This window comes from Schistocerca americana, chromosome 4 (assembly GCF_021461395.2).
Source record: "Schistocerca americana isolate TAMUIC-IGC-003095 chromosome 4, iqSchAmer2.1, whole genome shotgun sequence".
In the NCBI taxonomy this organism is placed as follows: domain Eukaryota; kingdom Metazoa; phylum Arthropoda; class Insecta; order Orthoptera; family Acrididae; genus Schistocerca; species Schistocerca americana.
This window is the reverse complement of record NC_060122.1, coordinates 656411582-656431356: the sequence shown is the minus strand read 5'-3', so window position 1 is coordinate 656431356 and position 19775 is coordinate 656411582. Positions and strand designations below refer to the sequence as shown.

At 40.9% G+C, this 19775-nt stretch overlaps 1 protein-coding gene across 2 annotated transcripts in view; it reads left to right on the top strand.

The window, feature by feature from the left end:
• Nucleotides 1–19775, top strand: part of LOC124612496 (isoleucine--tRNA ligase, mitochondrial) — a 100831-nt gene that overhangs the window by 31269 nt on the left and 49787 nt on the right. For both annotated transcript variants that reach the window (XM_047140733.1, XM_047140734.1), the window contains exon 4: nucleotides 16036–16184. In XM_047140733.1, coding sequence (XP_046996689.1) covers nucleotides 16036–16184 — 149 coding nt within the window. The remainder of the gene's footprint in view (nucleotides 1–16035; nucleotides 16185–19775) is intronic.

Sequence of the window (19775 nt, the reverse complement as noted above, 5' to 3'; positions counted from 1 at the left end):
ACTATCCGCAAGGCGCAGTCTTGGAATGTAGCGCATGGTTTTCAGTTTTCGGCTGCCAAGACCCGCGTTATGCATTTCTGCCGGCGCCGAACAGCCCATCCTGAGCCGCGGCTGTATCTTGCCGACGCACTCCTTGCTGTGGTGGAGACCCACAGGTTTTTGGGTGTAGTTTTTGATGCCTGGTTGACTTGACTGTCTCATATTCGGCAGCTTAAACAGGCGTGTTGGCGGCATCTCAATGCTCTGAGATGCTTGAGCCACACCCGCTGGGGCACCGACCGATCTACCCTATTACGGCTCTACCAGGCATTAATCCAGTCCCGTCTGGATTGTGGGAGCCTGGATTATGGCTCAGCATCCCCATCTGCGTTGCGGGTACTGGACCCAATCCTCCACAGCAGGATACGCCTTGCCACTGGTGATTTCCGGACCAGCCCAGTGGACAGCGTACTTGTGGAGGCGGGTGTCCCTCCACTGCGATTACGCCACCAATGTTTGCTGGCTTCTTAAGCTGCCCATGTTTTCAGCTTGCCCGGACATCCTAACTATCGGCTACTATTCCCACAGTCGCACGTCCATCTTCCAGAACGCAGGCCGAGGGCTGGATATACGATCGCGGTCCGCGTCCGAGAGCTTCTCTCCAGGCTTGGGGCTTATCCTCTTCCGCCTCCTTTCCGGGCATCTCTGCATACACCCCCGTGGTGTGTGCCTCGCCCTCACCTTCAGCTGGAATTGGCACAGGTCCCGAAGGACTCAGTCCCTCCGGAGGCTTTCCGCCGCCACTTTCTTTCCATCCTCGCAACGTATCAGGGCTCTGGCATTGTTTACACTGACGGTTCGGTGGTTGCTGGTCGTGTCGGTTATGCGCTAACTCTAGGGGACCATTCTGAACAACGTTCCTTGTCGGCTGGCTGCAGCGTTTACACTGCTGAGCTGGTCGCCATCTTTCGTGCCCTAGAGTATATCCGCTCCTGCTCAGGTGAGTCCTTCGTTATCTGTAGCGACTCCCTGAGCGGTTTACGAGCTCTCGACCATTGTTTCCCTCGTTCCTGTCTGGTGATGGCTATCCAGGAGTCCCTGCGTACTCTTGCCTGTTGCGGCCGCTCTGTGGTCTTCGTGTGGACCCCAGGCCATGTTGGGATACCCGGCAATGAGAATGTTGACCGCCTGGCGAAAGAGGCCACCAGTACACCATCTCTGGACATTGGCCTCCCGGAGACAGATTTGCGGGCGTTCCTATGGAGCACAATTCTAGACCTTTGGGACACTGAATGGCGTGCCCTGCCTTCACGAAACAAACTTCGGGCCATCAAGGAGCCTACCGGTGTGTGGCGCACCTCCTTGCGGGTCTCTCGCAAGGAGTCTGTTGTCCTCTGCCGGCTGCGCATTGGGCATACATGGATGACGCACGGGCATATATTGCGACGTGAGGACCCACCTTTATGTCGCTGCGGCTCCATTTTGACAGTGGCCCACATTTTATTGGACTGTCCACTTTTAGCTGTGCTCCGGCAGTTGTTCGCACTTCCTGACACGCTCCCTGCCATTTTAACAGATGACTCTGCTATGGCTGACGTAGTTTTACGTTTTATTCAGGCAGGGGTTTTTTATCATTTAATCTGAGTGTTTCTGTTTTATTTTATTGTTTTGTGTTGATTCTGGCCTTTGGCCTACGATTTTAAACTGATTTTTTAATGTGTTTCTAAGTGGTTGGCTTTTCCTTTTTTATTTCTATGGTCGGCCAACCACCGTCAACATCTGTGTTATTTTAGTTCGTTTTGTGTGGACTTTGTCTAAGTTTCTCTTGTTCTGTGTCGTCTGTGATCTATTCTGTTCATCGTTTTTATTCTCTGTGGGTGTTTTTAGTATTTGGAAAACGGGACCGATGACCGTAGCAGTCTGGTCCCTTTAATCCCACAAACCAACCAACCTATAATCCAGTTCAGTTCTACTTCTAACACCTTGTTGGTTCTATCTGTATTCTGTAGTGTTGTTAGATATGGTCCACAATACTTTGTATCACATGAAAGTCCTTAGTGGTATGCTAGTTAGGACTTATATGCTACAGACGTGAAAATAGCATTGTGTAGGTTTTGCAATTGTGGAGTGGGGTGGGAAAAAAAGACAATGCTGAGAGACACATAAAATCAGAGAAGCACTCTTCACCAGTGAGAAAATGCTGCTGCTTCTCAATGCAATCAATCATTAGTTGTTGAAAGCTTGAACAGTGGTAAAAGAACAACACAAGACAAGAACAATTTTGGAAAAAAGCTGTTGAGGCCTCAAACATTCCGTTAGGAAATTTGGAAAATCGAGCCATATTGTCATGGATAACTGAATTCTTGAAAAAAGATACTATGCATGAGGACTTTGTGTGCCAAATATTTTTGAGGTAGATTATTTGCTTTTGAGGCCTCAGATTATCGTGCAAGTTAAAAATAACAGGAAAATCAGCCATTAGGTTTAGTGCACTAACTCTTATGCACAGAACAGACAATTTTTGTGCGCATCTCTTTGGTAGGGAAAAAGTGCAGACATAAGTCTCCTATTTGCTTTTGGTACTCCTTAAATTTTGCAAACGAAGTTATCAAAGTGAGAGATACACAATCTAGAATATTCATTTTTTTGTGCATATGGGTACACATTTTTTACACGCTGTACATCATAATAACCGGTTTATCTTGCCTTGGGTCTTTAAATTGAGAAATACAAAAATCACCTACATACAATAGGAGCATACTGCATACATAATTGATGTTTCCTATGTTACTTCTCAGGTTTTTTATGTGGTACTTGTCACAATCTGCAGTGCTGCTGATCATATAAGATCTGTGAAGAAATGTGGAAAGTTAGTTTCACAGTGCACAAAAAATGTGTATACTAGATGTACTATTGATGTACCAGCCCCTTATTCTCAAAATTAGTAGTTTCATACCAGTATTCATACTTATTAAAGTATTTTCTGCTACCAGTCATGATTTCTTTTTTACTTTATCCTATGTGCAATTCATTTTGGTAAATAAGCCCCATTGTAAAGTGCATGTTTTAAGTGTTATGCTTGATACCATGTGTGTGAGCTGCTGCACTTTTGTGGTGACTTTAATGTAGTGTGAACACACAAAAATTATGGTGTGTGTTTTTTCTCCATATACTGAAAATGGAGAAGTGATTGTAGTTACAAAATTTTGTACATCCTCTTATACAGAAACGCTCATGCTGTCATCTCTTTCACAGTTCACTTAATGTTTCCTGATTACCATTACTTTCTTGTTTGCGACTAACTATAAAAGATCAGAAACTGAGAAACTGTAAAACTTTCATGTTCTTGCGTAGCATTACGGTCAACACATTGCAGCAGTTCACACACAGGAAGCATCACACGTAAAGTGTCACAATACAGTCAGAAAACTTATCTGATGATGGGAATCAAGTGTCTTAATATGTCTTACACGAAGTAAATAAAAATTTGTAGGATATAATGAAACCATTGATTTTTATCATTGTAAGCTTATGTCATAGTGGATAAAATGAAATTGTAAAATCAGGCCTATGTCAACTTTGCTGCCCAAGTAACTTCTAGAGCTACTGAAACTTATGATCATCTTGTGGCTGTTGTGTCAAAAGTGTTGTGTGATAACTCTTTTTTGTATTCGTAGAAATTGCTTCCAACTACAAGAAATTTATCATTGAAGCTGTAGATGGAAGAAAGATAAACATCGTTTGTGCTGAAACTGCAGACAGAATGGGACTGTGTTTTCATTGTTCTTTTTGAAGTATCAGTGCAGATGAATGGAAGTTACTGAAAGCCCATATTGATGATATTTCGTTGAATGGTTCGCATGCTGACACTTGTTGATGACCCAGCATTGAAATTTGGAGCAATTTATGGAAGGGTTGCACTTCTGCCATGTTGAACAATTCTGTTCGGTCATCATTGGTCCTGTTCTTGCACGATTTTTTTCTGGCTGCTGCAATGTTGGAGATTCGACGTTTTACAGGGTTCCTGATATTCGTGGTACACTCATGAAATGGTCTATGGGAAAATCCCCACTTCATTGCTATCTCAGAGATGCTGTGTCCCATCGCTCATGCACCAACTATAACACCATGTTCAAACTCAATTAAATCTTTTTAACCTGCCATTGTGGCAGCAGTAACTGATCTAACAACTGCGTTACATGCTTGTTGTCTTAAACAGGCATTGCTTACTGCAGTGCTGTATTCCGCCTGTTTACATATCTCTGTATTTGAATATGCGTGCCTATACCAGTTTCTTTGGCACTTCAGTGCATGGTCAGCTGTTGTAGTCGTGTGTGTCACTTATACTCAGTACATCAGTCCTCCACAGTCCTGATAGTTTGACCAATAGATGACATGCCACAACTACATGGAATACCGTAAAAATCCACGTTTCACAACCCAAGATCATCTTTTGAGGAAGCTAAAAGAACCCTAATCTTAGCTGGCAGTCAAAAAACTTATTTAACTTAATATTTCTGCAAAATATGACCAATCCTGTTGGAAATGTTCCCTGAGTAAGGCAGAAAAGCCATAGACCTTGGTGCCACTTCGGTATTATCGTCACACACCTGGTGCATGGTTGGTTGATATTGCGACACATATGTGATCTGCCTTTCGCTTTAACCATTCTGGTGGAAGGTGGCCTCAAGATGGGCTAACTCAGTTGACAAACTCTCAGGGTCCGAGGTGAGTGGGTCCTGTGAACCAAGGTGCGAAGTACCCCTTCACACTGAACCGAATGGTGACAACTATCAGCCTATAGATACAAGTCGGTGTGAGTAGGCTTCCCATAAGTGGCATGCTCCAATGTACTATCAGTCTTTCTACTGATCAAAATATCAAGAAATGGAGGGCAGCCATCCTTTTCCACTTCCATCATGGCACAAATATCGGGGTCACTTGATTCAGGTGTTCTAAAAAGATGTTCAAATTCTAACTGCCATGAGGCCAAACAACAAAAACATCATGTACATATCTGAAAGAAACATGCAGGATTCAAAGCCACTGACTCCAAGTCATGTTCCTTGAAGTGTTCCATAAAGAAATTGCAGCTATATGTGACAACGAGCTTCCCAGTGCAACTCCATCTGTCTGCTCATAGTACTTGCCATTGAATAAGAATGGAAGTCATATGTCTAAATAGGGTTGTTAATTCAACACCAAACCTAACCTAATTTCACTTTAATGAATCAGTCAGAGGAATGAGGGTGAAGAGAGAGAGACCAGATCAAAAGTGGCTGGAGTATCAGAGTTATTCAAACACATTTCTTATAATCAGCATAAGAACTCTCCTGCGTTCTTAATGTTATGCTCACACCAACCTATTAGTGGATTCAACAGATTGCAAGATACATGATTATATGAATGTGTGGTGTCTGCTCCTTTGGACATGTTCGAAAGAACACATACCACACATTCATATAACTGATATGCCTAGATGGGCAGTGGACCCAACTTCTTCAGTGGGGATGCACAAGTTCATCCAATCGCCTGCAGGATTCTCAGAGTGGCAAGCATGGAGGTAATGGACAAGGACTGCAGATAGATGGCACTCGGTGGGAATGTGAGTTGGCCATGAGACATGCTGAGATATTCTGTGCATTTGCAAGAAACAGTGTGTCCTGGGTGGCACATTGGTTAATGCAACTGTCTAGTAAACAAGTGATCCCAGGTTCGAATCCCGGTCCAGCACACATTTTCACTCATCACATAGTGAAAGATAGATCAGATGTGTATTGCTCTATCAACCTACTGTGCACCAGGTCAGTGATGATAATACTGAGGTGGCTCCAAAGTCTATAGCCCATTTGCCGTACTCAGGGAACAGTGCCACAATGATTGGTTGTATATTGCCAAAGTATGATGTTAAATGTGTCTTTTTGACAACCATCTAATGTTAGGGTCAGTTAAGGTTCTGTGAAGGATGATCTTTGTTTGCATAAGGCAGGTGCACAGTACTGCACCTAAAATATTTGATCATTTACCCAGTGATATAAAATGTCTGACAGACACCAAAATAAAATTTGAAGACAACCTGAACAAGTTTCTCCTTGACAACTCCTTCAGTTCCATAGAAGAGTTTATATTATTGTATTTAATAATTATAAATAAAACAAAAACTTGACCAGCATGTAGCATATTTACAAAATAATTTGTGTTGTAAATGTAAAATGACTCATTCCACATAATTATGGTTTATTATGGAAATGATTCATGGAACATGAAACTAACTACTTAGTGTGTCCAGAGAATTCATTCTGTCTTTCCACATAACATGCCACAGAATGGAATAAACACAATGGCCATTTCATCCTGAGATTCTTGTTCTGTTTTCACTGGTTGTACCTTTGGCATAGGATGTAAGGCTATCCGAATTTGCCACTCTGTGTAACCATTCTAGGATGAATTCTCTGGAAATGCTAAGTGAAGATAGTTCTACACCCACCAGCTGAAACACAGCACTGCTTGGTTTTGTATTTAGATTAACTTGGATCACAGAAATCAGATATGCTCCCATTGTGGCATGACATATATATATATATTAGATGGTGCATACTGCTAAAGGTTGTTGCTGACAACACCAATGGTACACCAGCCAGTAATCATGGAACATTGCCTATTGGTATTGCACAGAAAGGATGACGACCATCCTAAGGTACTGACACAGATGTCTTAACTTGTCATTAAAGAATCTGTTAAGATTTGAGTAAGGAAACCGCTGAACAGTCACGATAGTGGCTACATCCTTGGTAAGGACTGAGAACCTACAATCAGAAGAAGGATATATTCCACAGTGAACTGACTTTGGGGACAGGTGGAGGAGCAGCGGAGATGCCACTGCACATATTCCTTGTCACAAAACATGGACAGTGTGATTTTGTTATGGGAGGAGGAGGAAGAGATACTGGACACGCAGCCATCCCTGGTTGTGGACTGTGAAAAGAGCAGCACATCAGAGGGATTGGGGTTATGAAAGTGCTGCCTCAGCTCCTAAGCAGTCAGTTCATCAGCACACACGATGATAGCAACATGATCGTCTGCAGAAATAATGTGCACCTTGGACACTGACATCTTGCTGTTCAGCAATGAAATGTTTCATTACACAGATAATGGTCTCCCTTAAGGTTTCATTTCCATTGCTCTGTAGTAATCATATTAGTGACACGCCAAACACACAATTTATTTATTTATTTATTTATTGTTCCGTGGGACCACATTAAGGAGAAGTCTCCATGGTCATGGAACGAGTCAATACATGAAATTACAACACGATTGTAGAAACAGATAAAATGAAATATAAGAAACATATTCAGTTGTAGATTGTAGAAACAGATAAAATGAAATATAAGAAACATTCAGGCGACACGTCGTTAGTTTAAATAAAGAAAATCAAGAATGTAACACTGGAATTTGCTTAATTTTTTAGCTCTTCCAGGAGCTCCTCGACAGAGTAGAAGGAGTGAGTCATGAGGAAACTCATCAGTTTAGACTTAAAAGCGTTTGGGCTACTGCTAAGATTTTTGAGTTCTTGTGGTAGTTTATTGAAAATGGATGCAGCAGAATACTGCACTCCTTTCTGCACAAGAGTCAAGGAAGTGCATTCCACATGCAGATTTGATTTCTGCCTAGTATTAACTGAGTGAAAGCTGCTAACTTTTGGGAATAAGCTAATATTGCTAACAACAAACGACATTAAAGAAAATATATACTGTGAGGGCAATGTCAAAATTCCCAGACTATTGAATAGGGGTCGACAAGAGGTTTCCGAACTTACACCACACATAGCTCGAACAGCCTGTTTTTGAGCCAAAAATACCCTTTTTGAATCAGAAGAATTACCCCAAAAAATAATACCATATGACATAAGCATATGAAAATATGCGAAGTAGACTACTTTTCGTGTTGAAATGTCACTTATTTCAGATACTGTTCTAATAGTAAATAAAGCGGCATTTAGTTTCTGAACAAGATCCTGAACAGGGCTTTCCACAACAGCTTACTATCTATCCGTACGCCTAGGAACTTGAACTGTTCCGTCTCACTTATAACATGCCCATTCTGTCTGATTAAAATATCAGTTCATGTTGAATTGTGATTTAGAAACTGTAAAAACTGAGTCTTAGTGTGATTTAGCATCAAATTATTTTCCACAAGCCACAAACTTATTTCATGAACTACATTATTTGATAATGTTTCAATATTACACACAAGATCCTTCACTACCAAGCTGGTGTCATCAGCAAACAGAAATATTTTTGAAGCACCTGTAATGCTAGAAGGCATATCATTTATATAAATAAGGAACAGCAGTGGCCCCAGCACCGATCCTTGGGGAACGCCCCATTTAACAGTGCCCCATTGGGACTGAACATCATTACCACTCTCAATATTGCAGAGAATTACCTTCTGCTTTCTGTTCTTAAAGTAAGAGGCGAACCAATTGTAAGCTACTCCCCTTACTCCATAATGTTCCAACTTCTGCAGTAATATTTTGTGGTCAACACAGTCAAAAGCCTTCGTTAAATCAAAGAAAACACCTAATCTTCACAACCTTTTATTTAATCCATCCAAAACCTCACAGAGAAAAGAGACTATAGCATTTTCAGTTGTTAAGCCATTTCTAAAACCAAACTGTACATTTGACAGCAAATTATGTGAATTTAAATGCTGCAGTATCCTTGTATATACAACCCTCTCGATAACTTTAGCAAACACCGATGGCATAGAAATAGGTCTATAATTATCAACATTATCCCTGTCTCCATTTTTATAAAGTGGCTTCACTACCGAGTACTTTAATCGGTCAGGAAACCGACCAGTCCTAAAGGAAAAGTTACAGATATGGCTAAGTACTGGGCTAACATACATGGAACAATACTTCAGTATTCTGCTAGATACCCCGTCGTATTCATGAGAGTTCTTGGTCTTTAGTGATTTAATTATTAACTCAATCTCCCTCTTGTCAGTATCATGGAGGAGCATTTCAGGTAACAGTCTCGGAACACTTTTTTCTACGAGCGCTATATGATTCCCTGTTGGGACTAGGTTTCTATTTAGTTCACCTGCTATATTCAGAAAGTGATTATTAAATACTGTACATATATGCGACTTATCAGTAACACGGACATTCCCACTACGCACTGATTCTATATCCTCGACCTGTCTCTGCAGACCAGCCACTTCCTTTACGACTGACCATATGGTTTTAATTTTATCCTGAGACTTAGCTATTCTATCTGCATACCACATACTTGTTGCCTTCCTAATAACTTTTTTAAGCACCTTACAATACTGTTTGTAATGGGCTGTTGCATTTAGATTGTGACTGTTTCTAACATTTTGATATAATTGCCACTTTGTTCTACAAGATATTCTTATACCTTTAGTCAGCCACCCAGGCTGTCTATTTGTGCTAGTACCCTGTTTTGAACGTTCTAACGGAAAGCAACTTTCAAAGAGCACGAGAAAAGTCTTGAGGAAAGAATTATATTTATCGTCTACTGTATCAGCACTATAAACATCTTGCCACTCTTGTTCCTTGATAAGGTTTACAAAAGTCTCTACAGCAACTGGATCAGCTTTCCTAAAAAGTTGGTAACTATATTTAACATGTGTTGCAGCACAAAAATCTTTGTGCATCCAGATCTGAAAGGCCATTCACCATTTTGCTAACAGAATGCCCTTCTAGTAATGACGAATGAACAATCACAGAAATTAATTATACCAATTACTGGGCTGTCAGTACTCATGTATTATTATGCCACCATAAGATCAATCCCATCACAGCTTTGCATGTCCTGCATAGCATTGCCCACTTGAGTTAAACCAAGAAATTGTTCTTGTGAGAGAACACATGATAATTGTGAGTGGTCAGACCTTCCCAATTCATCAATATGTTTTATATCTTCAGGCTAAAGACTTTCATTTAGGATAGCCGTTGATCTTTTTTTTAGTCTTCAGTCATCTGACTGGTTTGATGCAGCACACCATGAATTCCTTTCCTGTGCCATCCTCTTCATCTCAGAGCAGCACTTGATGCAACCTGTGTCCTCAATTATTTTCTGAATGCATTTCAGTCTCTGTCTTCTACAGTTTTTGCCCTCTACAGCTCCCTCTATTACCGTGGAAGTCATTCCCTGATCTCTTAACAGATGTCCTATCATCCTGTCCTTTCTCCTTGTCGGTGTTTTCCACATATTCCTTTCTTCTCCAATTCAGCGCAGAACCTCTTCATTCCGTACCTTATCAGTCCACTTAATTTTCAATGTTTATCTGTAGCACCACATCTCACATGCTTCAATTATCTTCTATTCTAGTTTTTCCACAGTCCATGTTTCACTACCATACAATGCTGTGCTCCAGATGTACGTTCTCAGAAATTTGTTCCTCAAATTAAGTCCTATGTTTGATGCTAGTACACTTCTCTTGACCAGGAATGTCCTTTCTGCCAGTGCTAGTCTGCTTTTGATGTCCCCCTGGGTCTGTCTGTCATTGGTTATTTCGCTGCCTATGTAGTAGAATTCCGTAACTTCATCTACTTTCTGATCATCAACCCTGATGTTAAGCTTCTTGCTCTTCTCATTTCTGCTACTTCTCATTACTTTCATCTTTCCTCAGTTACTCTCAATCCATATTCTGTACTCGTTACACTGTTCATCCGATTCAGCAGATCCTGTAATTCTTCTTCATTTTCATCCAGGATACCAATGTAATCAGTAAATTGTATCACTGATGTCCTTTCACCGTGAATTTTATTTCTACTGCTGAACCTTTCTTTTATTTCCATCATTGCTTCTTCAATGCACAGATCAAACAGTAGGGGTGAAAGACTACATTCCTGTCTTACACCCTTTTTAATCTGAACATTTCAATCTTGGTCATCCAGTCTTATTATTCCTTCATGGCTCTTGATATTACCCATCTCTCCCTGTACCTTACCTGTATTTTTCTCAAAATTTTGAACATCTTGCACCATATTATATTGTAAAATGCTTTTTCCAGCACAACAAATCCTATGAACGTGTCTTGATTTTTCTGTAGTCATGCTTCTGTTATCAACTGCAACACCTGAATTGCCTCTCTGGTACCTTTACCTTTCCTAACGCCAAACTGATGGTCATCCAACACATCTTCAATTTTCTTTTCCATTCTTCTATATGTTATTCTTGTCAGCAGCTTGGATTCATGCGATGTTAAGCTGATTGCGTGGTAATTCTTGCACTTGTCAGCTCTTGCAGTCTTAGGAATTGTTTGGATGATATTTTTCTGAAAGTGAGATGTTATGTCACCAGACCCATACATTCTACACACTAACATGAATAGTTGTTTTGTTGCCACTTCCCCCAATGATTTTAGAAATTCTGATGGATGGTTATCTACCCCTTCTGCCATATTTTATCTCAAGTCCTTCAAAGCTCTCTTAAATTCTGATTCTAACACTGGATCTCCTATCTCTTGTAAATCGCCTCCTGTTTCTTCTTCTGCCACATCAGACAAATCTTCTCCCTCATAGAGGCCATCAGCATACTCTTTCCAGCTCTCCACTCTCTCCTCTGCATTTAAGAGTGGAATTCCCATTGCTCTTTTAATGTTACCACCCTTGCTGTTAATTTCACCAAAGGTTATTTTGACTTTCCTATAAGCTGAGTTAGTCCTTCCGACAATCATTTCTTTTTTGATTTTGTTTCATTGTTCGTGCAGCCATTTCATCTTAGTTTCCCTGCACTTCCTACTTATTTCATTCCTCAGCAACTTGTATTTCTGTATTCCTGAATTTCCCTACACATTTTTGTACTTCCTTCTTGCATCGATCAACTGAAGTATTTCTTCTGTTATCCAAGGGTTCTTCACAGTTAGCCTCTTTGCACCTATGTTATTCTTTCGATCTGAGTCCGTATCTACTCCTGGGTATGCCAAACAATCCAGTATCTGATTTCAGAATATCTGGCTGACCATGATGTAATTTTAGATCTTCCTGTAACACTCCTATTCCAAGTGTACCTCTTCCTCTTTCAATTCTAGAACAGAGTATTCGCTATTACTAGCTGAAGTTTATTACAGAACTCAATTAGCCTTTCGCCTCTGTCATTCCATATTCCAAGCCCATATTCTCGTATAACCTTTTCCTCTACTCTTTCCCCTGCAACTGCATTCAAGTCCCCCATGACTATTAGATTTTCATATCCCTTTATTTACTGTGTTACCCTTTGAATATCCTCATATGTTTTCTCTTCTATCTCTTCATCTTCAGCTTGCAGCCTGAACTATCATTGTGTTGGTTTGCTGTCAATTCTGATAAGAACAACCCTACCACTGAACTGTTCACAGTAACACACCCTCTGCCCTACCTTCCTATTCACAATGAATCCTACTCCTGTTATACCATTTCCTGCTGCTGTTGATATTGCCCTATATTCGTCTGACCAGAAATCCTTGTCGTCTTTCCAGTTAACTTCACCGACACCTACTACTTCTAGATTGATCCTTTGCATTTCCATTTTCAGATTGTCTAGCTTCCCTACCACATTTGTGTCATTGATCACAAGTTTATAACATCTTAATACCAAGGAAGAGTGAATTTTTTGATAATAGAAAGGTTTTTCAAGTGGTAACCATGTACTGTTAACTATATGAAAATTCACATTGTGTAGCCTGTTATTGACTGAGAGAGGTGGCGCAGTAAGACGATCTTGTGAAACCCAGCTTTCTCTGTTCATCCACGAGACCAGTAGATACAGGCGGACAAATTGATGCCATGTTTCTTGACTTCTGGAAGACTGACTAATGAACAAATTACAAGCATATGGAACGTCAGTCCAATTATGTGAGGGGATTGAAGAATTTCTAGCAAACAGAACGTAGTGTGGCCATCTCAATGGGGAAAAATCTTCAGTTGTAAAAGTAACTTCCATCTCACCCCAAGGATCTTTATAGGACCATTACTTTTAATGATACGTGTAGATAAATGATGGTGTGGATAAAGTCAGAAGATACATGAGGTTTTTAGCCAATGGTATGGTGTACAGAGAAGTTGCAAAGCTGGAGGAGTGTAGCAAAATGCAGGAGGACTTTCAGAGTATTGACGCTTGTTGTAGCAAGTTGCAGTTGACCTTCAACAAAAACAAATGTAACATATTGCACGTATATAAACAGAAAGACTCAGTATTGAAGTATGATTACATGTTTGCAAAACAATTATTTCCATAAAGCATCTCTCTCTCTCTCTCTCTCTCTCTCTCTCTGTGTGTGTGTGTGTGTGTGTGTGTGTGTGTGTGTGTGTGTGTGGAGCGATGTTTAATGAAACAACCACATAAAATTGATTGCGGGTCTCTCTCTCTCTCTCTCTCTCTCTCTCTCTCTCTCTCTCTCTCTCTGTGTGTGTGTGTGGAGCGATGTGAAATGAAACAACCACATAAAATTGATTGCAGGTTAGGCAGATGCCAGAGTGTGTTTCATTGCAAGAATCTTTGGAAATGTAGACTATGAGCAAAGGAGGTAGATTGCAAAACACTCATTCGACCAATACTCAAGTACTGCTCATCAGTGTGGGATCTATACCAGATACGATTGATAGAGGAAATAGAGAAGATCCAAGGAAGAACAGATTATTTCATTACATGTTCATTTAGTAAGCGCAAGAGTGTCACAGTGATGCTCAGCCAACTGGAGTCGCAGACACTGCAAGTGAGGCATTCTGCATCATGGTATGGTTAATTGTTAAAAGAGCGTATGTTCCTGGAACAGTCAACCAATATATTTCTTCCTGTTACATGTGTCTCATGAAAAGACCAGGAAGATCAAATCAGAGAACTTTGAGCTCACACGGAGGCTTACCAACAATTGTTCTTCCCGCAAACTGTTCATGACTGGGACAGGAAAAGGGGAAGTGACACTGGTATCCAAATTACCTTCTGCCAAACACCATGAGTGTTTTGCGGAATGTAAGCTCAGATCTAGATGTAGACGGTGCACTAGTATTTGGGAGGACTGCAGTTCAAATCTCCACCAGACCATCCAGGTTTATGTTTTCCATGTGTTTTGTCTGAGGCTAAGGGGTGCTGTGGACTACCAGTGAAATGCACAAGTGTGGAAACAACTGTTTATCATTGATACAAGAAAGAGAAATCAGATACAATGTCCATGGATGAATGTTCACACAACTAAACTAAAAGCAGTAATGTCTCTCCTAGATGTTCCCTGTGATATGCCTACACAATGAGGTCCATGAGTGGTGGTAGGAGGCAGAGCAGGGGGGGGGGGGGTCAGGGATGATTGATGGCAGGATCCAACCTGACATTCAGAGTATGTCCTCGAGAACAACAGGCTTCAGAGACATCATATTTCTGCATGTGTTGGAGTCATAGGTTGACGACAATAACTGCTGGTGGGATGACAGTACTTCTGGGATGCTGGCCATTGGCGGATGTCTGAGGCGATGGCTCGATGATGGATGATGATAGTTGCTGATGTTGGGCGTCGGTAGTTGTCGGAGGCGAGGGCTTGATGACGGTGATCGCTGGTGAATGGGAAAACCTGTGGTCAGATGTGGCACCTGAGAAAGGCAGATAACAGTCCTGCATAGCATCGGCAACAGGTGCTTGCAATAAGGCTAATGCCCTCGATTGGTGGCTGCTGCTGCAGCCAGTGTGAAGCCTGGAGTGGTAACTGACCACAGCATGGTTCTGCATTGGCTTAAAAGTCACCTGTGGAGGGGGGTGGGGGAGGAGGGGGCGGCTACCTACCTGGTGCTGAATAGGCATGTCACTTGGTGTAAGGAAGTGGTGCCTGCTCTCTGCCACAGTAGGCATGCTGCCTACTGGTGAGGTTGGCACCACTGGACACCTCAGAGGCTATGTGAAGCTACAAGGTAAGCAATCCGAGCTGTTTGAGACTAGGCATGTAAACAGTTCAGTGACTTGTATTGATGTGGGCTGTTTACTTGCATCTTTCTGGAGAGCCACCAGCAGCCCACAATACTGGCCTGGTATGCAGAGCAGTATAGTCCCAAGCTCCCGGCGGGGTCAGGGATTTTCTCTGCCTTGTGATGACTGGGTGTTGTGTGATGTCCTTAGGTTAGTTAGGTTTAAGTAGTTGTAAGGAATGAGGAGGTTCTACGCAGAATCGGAGAGGAAAGGAATATGTGGAAAATACTGATAAGGAGAAGGGACAGGGTTATAGGACATCTGCTAAGACATGAGGGAATGACTTCCATGGTACTAGAGGGAGCTGTAGAGGGCAAAAACTGCAGAGGAAGACAGAGATTGGAATGCGTCAAGCAAATAATTGAGGACGTAGGTTGCAAGTGCTACTCTGAGATGAAGAGGTTAGCACAGGAAAGGAATTCGTGGCGGGCCGCATCAAACCAGTCAGTAGACTGATGACCAAAAAAAAAAATAAGTTATAGGGGACTGATGACCATAGCTGTTACGTCCCATAGTGCTCAGAGCCATTTGAACCATTTTATAGTCCCAAGCAGATGCAGTACCATGATTTCCTAAAATTGATCTAGGTGAATGCTGGGATGACTGCTTTCAAAAGATACAGCTGTTCCCCCTTCCCAGTCCAAACATGTACCCCACCTCTAGTGACCTTGTTGTCAGTAGGGCATTAAGCACTAATCTTGCATTATTTCCTTTTGCTTGACACTTTGTGATGTTGTTTTATTAGTTCAGTTGTTGACAATAAGTTGCATATTTCCATGATAAACTTTTTGAACACCAGCAGACATTATTGTGTGCAATGCCAGAAGCTGAAAACGGGGAAGTTACTGTGCATCCTCTTTGTAAGTGACAAAACTTCTGCAGAAATGCAGTGAGAAATTTGTACAATTTTGCTGTGAAAATATGAGAAAGAATTTCTGTTTTCAGAAGTAAATAGTGCATGTTATTTTTTTTTATTTGCAAAATTTTTTTCTTCTCTAGATAGTTTGTGGAAATCACTAAAAGTTCTTTATTCACTGAAGTTATTTATGCTGACAATAAGAGCAGCATTTGAGTATATATTATCTCATTTCAGCACGGAAATTTGCTGAAGCTGCTATTGCAAATCAGAAGACAACTTTTAAATCATGGGGAGTAATGGGTGATTGGGACCATTCTTATCACACATTTGACAAGAAATATGTGAAAAACCAGATTAAGAAATTTTACGATATGTTTGAGAAGGTATGTTATTACATAGTGTATAAATTATTGTTTAAGTACTCGTAAATGTTGTTCATAGTCATGTGAAATTTTGTAAAAGGCATCGTGGCCACCTTTGACCATAAAATTCTTTATTTGAACTTCTCACTATTACAGTTTTGCTTGTATGGCCATTATCAAGGGGAAACGGTATGCTTTAACTTGTGTCAAAACTTAAAAATCACCTGACATATATTAACATTGTCACAGCATTTGTGTGTTGTGTCTTTTAGGTATAAGACTACATCTCCATTAGATAAGAGTGAAGCTAGGCATATTGTGAAAATGATCCTTGTACTGTTGATTTGTAACATCAGATTGTTGCACAGTACACACTCTCATCAGCAGCTAATGAAGTAATATTATTGTTGTTGTTGCTGTTGTTGTGGTCTTCAGTCCCGAGACTGGTTTGATGTAGCTCTCCATGCTACTCTATCCAGTGCAAGCTTCTTCATCTCCCAGTACCTACTGCACCCTACATCCTTCTGAATCTGCTTAGTGTATTCATCTCTTGGTCTCCCTCTACGATTTTTAGCCTCCACGCTCCCCTCCAGTACTAAATTGGTGATCCCTTGATGCCTCAGAACATGTCCTACCAACCGATCCCTTCTTCTAGTCAAGTTGTGCCACAAACTCCTCTTCTCCCCAATTCTATTCAATACCTCCTCATTAGTTAAATGATCTACCCATCTAATCTTCAGCATTCTTCTCTAGAACCACATTTCGAAAGCTTCTATTCTCTTCTTGTCCAAACTGTTTATCGTCCATGTTTCACTTCCATTCATGGCTACACTCCATACAAATACTTTCAGAAATGACTTCCTGACACTTAAATCAATACTCGATGCTAATAAATTTTTCTTATTCAGAAACGATTTCCTTGCCATTTCCAGTCTACATTTTATATCCTCTCTACTTCGACCATCATCAGTTATTTTGCTCCCCAAATAGCAAAACTCCTTTACTACTTTAAGCCCCTCATTTCCTAATCTAATTCCCTCAGCATCACCCGAGTTAACTCGACCACACTCCATTATCCTCGTTTTGCTTTTGTTGATGTTCATCTTATATCGTCCTTTCAAGACACTGTCCATTCCGTTCAACTGCTCTTCCAAGTCCTTTGCTGTCTCCGACAGAATTACAATGTCGTCGGCAAACCTCAAAGTTTTTATTTCTTCTCCATGGATTTTAATACCTACTCCAAATTTTTCTTTTGTTTCATTTACTGCTTGCTCAATATACAGATTGAATAACATCGGGGAGAGGCTACAACCTTCTATTACTCCCTTCCCAACCACTGCTTCCCTTTCGTACCCCTCAACTCTTATAACTGCCATCTGGTTTCTGTACAAATTGTAAATGCCTTTTGATCCCTGTATTTTACCCCTGCCACCTTCAGAATTTGAAAGAGAGTAATATTAAGTAGTATAACATTTGCACTTTTAACACTGGAGAATGACACATGTTGAGGAACACCACCTGTAACTTACATGTTGTCAAAAGTGACATAGATAATTGTGACCAGTGTTGTTCAGAAAGCCCGGAATATCATCTTGTCTGCTTCATGCAATTTGAAAGATGAAGTTACCATATTTAATTAGATATTATGCTGGAAGTGTAAAAATATTGACAGAAGTATAAGAATTGATTAATGAATGTCGAGCACTATTAAAAAAAAACCACATAAGAAAAGAGGCAAGAAAAATAAGATAGGAGGGAAGAAGAAGGAAAGAAGAAAAGAAATGCACTGGATGCTGCATCCTTGTCTTGCCTGTGTACATCAAAGAGGGTGCGGTGGCTCTAGATCTTCGTAGCTAATGTGCATCTGTTGTTTCATCTGGGATGGAGTGACAAGTACTTGTGCGTGCAGTCACTCTGACATCTCTGGATGCAGTGGCCCCCTGATGTGAGTAGCAGTCTCAGCTGAAGTGGGTACTGGGGACACGGAAGCAGCAGGGAAGGAAGGGGGTGGCATAGCAGGCTAGGGGTAGGGGACAATACTGTAGTATGTAGTGCGAACCGTGTGCAGGGATGTGGCAGGGACAGTTTGGTGGGCTGCTAGATGCAGTATTGGGAGAGTTGTGCTTGAGAGGGAGCAGGGGGAGGGGGGGGGGGGAGGGGTAGGTGTAGTGGTAGTGAGAAGCAGAGAAAGAAGGTACAGGACTATGCAAGTGAGTTGGGGGGGGGGGGGGATATAAAAGGTGTATGTGAGACTGGAGTGGGACCAGGGAAGGGGACAGAAGACAGAAGCAGATGGAGGATAGGGTCGAGTACACATGCTGCTCTCAACCTTTGCTAGCTGGTCCTCTCACTCGACTCACTGAAATCTCAGTGTCAGAGTTATTTTAACTGGAGTATAACTATTGTTTTGCATGTTATATTGTGGATTCCTCCACTTAGGCCTACTTGCAAGTCACTGTTTTTGCTGTCACTCTAGCTTATTTAGTTATCACCTCCTATTTTTGCTAAGTTTGGTTGCATTGTAAACACCATGTATATCACATTTTTGTTTGATCTAAATACATATGTGCTGAGTCTGTTTTATTCATAGAGGGGTGTCTGGGATAAACTGTGAGCTTGTACCTGACAAGGGACTATGTTCAGGGGAGGAGAAAGATGAAAAGAAGGAAGGAAGTAGAGGGAGAGGTAGACTGCTGTAGAACTAATAAACTGAAGTAACAAATGATATCATTGTACTAGAATTATGGTAGAGGGTTGACGCATTTTTATTTATTATTTGTTCTGTTTTTGTGTGTTTAATGATTCAAACTATATTTCCTTTCTTCACTTTTATTTTTGCTCTCCAGCTAATCTCGTCATTTCAGTATAGCTGCTGTATCCTACCAGCATGAACAATCTGTCTTATATAGGCCCTGCCCATACATTTCTTACCTTCCATCATCCATTCAAATAAATTTTTCAGCATCAGCTCATGTTTTAACAGAACCCAACCATTCAATCTCTGTGATTCATTGTGTTATTTACTAGATATTTTTTCTTGCCATCTTCTTCGCTCTCAACTTGATCGATCCACTTTGCCCAAACAGTCTCCTGTAAACAACATTTCTAAGGCTTTCTGTCATTCATTTGTCTTTGCCATTTGTCCACATTTTGCACCCACACAGAGGCATGCTCCAAGTGTAACTTTTTGCGAATCTCCTCTCAGTGTTTATATTTTTGGATATCGACAGCTGTTTCTTTTTATAGAAATTTCTTTTACTTGGTGCTTTTTTTTTTTTTTTTTTTTTTTTTTTATGTGAGGTATCAGGTCTTGACCATGTTCATCATTTAGCCATTCATTGTATCTGCTTGGGATGCCCACAGTTAACTTAACAACAAAAACAGTCAATTATTTGACACAATTATTTTATTGGATAGATAAAATATCTACTCACCAAATGCCGGCAGAACACTCACATAAAATATGGTTGTAATTAGCAAGCTTTCAGAGCCAGTGCCTCCTTCTTCATGCAGAAGGGTTGAAAGGGAAGGAAGAATGATGAAGGAAAAGGACTGCAGATGTCCAGGAAAAGTGGTAGATTTTCAGAAAGTCACCCAGAACTGTGGGTCAGG